The sequence below is a fragment of the Gavialis gangeticus genome, unplaced genomic scaffold (genome assembly GCF_001723915.1).
Source record: "Gavialis gangeticus isolate Ggan-Ray unplaced genomic scaffold, GavGan_comp1, whole genome shotgun sequence".
Classification (NCBI taxonomy): Eukaryota; Metazoa; Chordata; order Crocodylia; family Gavialidae; genus Gavialis; species Gavialis gangeticus.
In genome coordinates this window covers 64,895,631-64,896,357 of record NW_017729031.1, presented here as the reverse complement: position 1 = coordinate 64,896,357, position 727 = coordinate 64,895,631, and the positions used below count along the sequence as shown (strand labels likewise).

The following is a 727-nucleotide window of genomic DNA, read 5'->3' as shown; positions in this document are numbered from 1 at the left end:
CTTAAACCACACAGATCATTTTAATGGTTCTGTTCCATGTTAGCCTGTGTTACTTCTGAGAATATCTTAAAAATATATGGAACTGGGAAACATGAGGTGGAAGATGTTCATGTAATCATAGAAAGCTAGGGTTGGAAGGGACCTCAGGAGGTCATCTAGTTCAACCCCCTGCTCAAAGCAGGACAGTGTTTCTAAATAGCAATTGTATGCTTAGCTAAAGAAAATACGAAATGTACACTTGTGTTGGAAACTGCACCTAAACCATAACTTTGTTTTATATCTAAGAAGTTTTTCTGTTGCAGTTGCTGCCAAAGCATTGTGCCAAAACCATCAGTCAAGCCGTGAACAAGAAGTCAAAAAAACAGACTGGAAAGAAAGGGGAACCAGAAAGGGAAAAACCAGGAGTGGAAAGCATGAGGAAAAACAGATTGGTGGTGACCAAGTGAGCCCATTCTTCTTACTTCTTCAGTCTTCCCCATGCTTTTATGTCAGCATTCATATCACTTGGATTGGTTTACACTGGTTATTGTTACCAGAAATAATAGAAAGTCTTTGGCTAATCTTTTAAGCAAGTTTGTCTCCAGCATTCTGCTGTTGCCATACTAGAAAAGCAACTATGAGAAGGCATATTTGTACTTAAATGATCATATTTACATAATTATCGTAATAATATGCCTCTTCCCTAAAAATCAGTCCCCCCCCCCCCCCTTGGGGGGGGGGTTTTAAA

The 727-nt window shown here is 39.3% G+C and overlaps 1 protein-coding gene across 1 annotated transcript in view; it reads left to right on the top strand.

Moving 5' to 3' along the window:
* The window catches only part of NCKAP1 (NCK associated protein 1), a 130,208-nt gene that overhangs the window by 102,293 nt on the left and 27,188 nt on the right, over nucleotides 1-727 (top strand). The window contains exon 20 of the mRNA XM_019522863.1: nucleotides 303-442. Coding sequence (XP_019378408.1) covers nucleotides 303-442 — 140 coding nt within the window. The remainder of the gene's footprint in view (nucleotides 1-302; nucleotides 443-727) is intronic.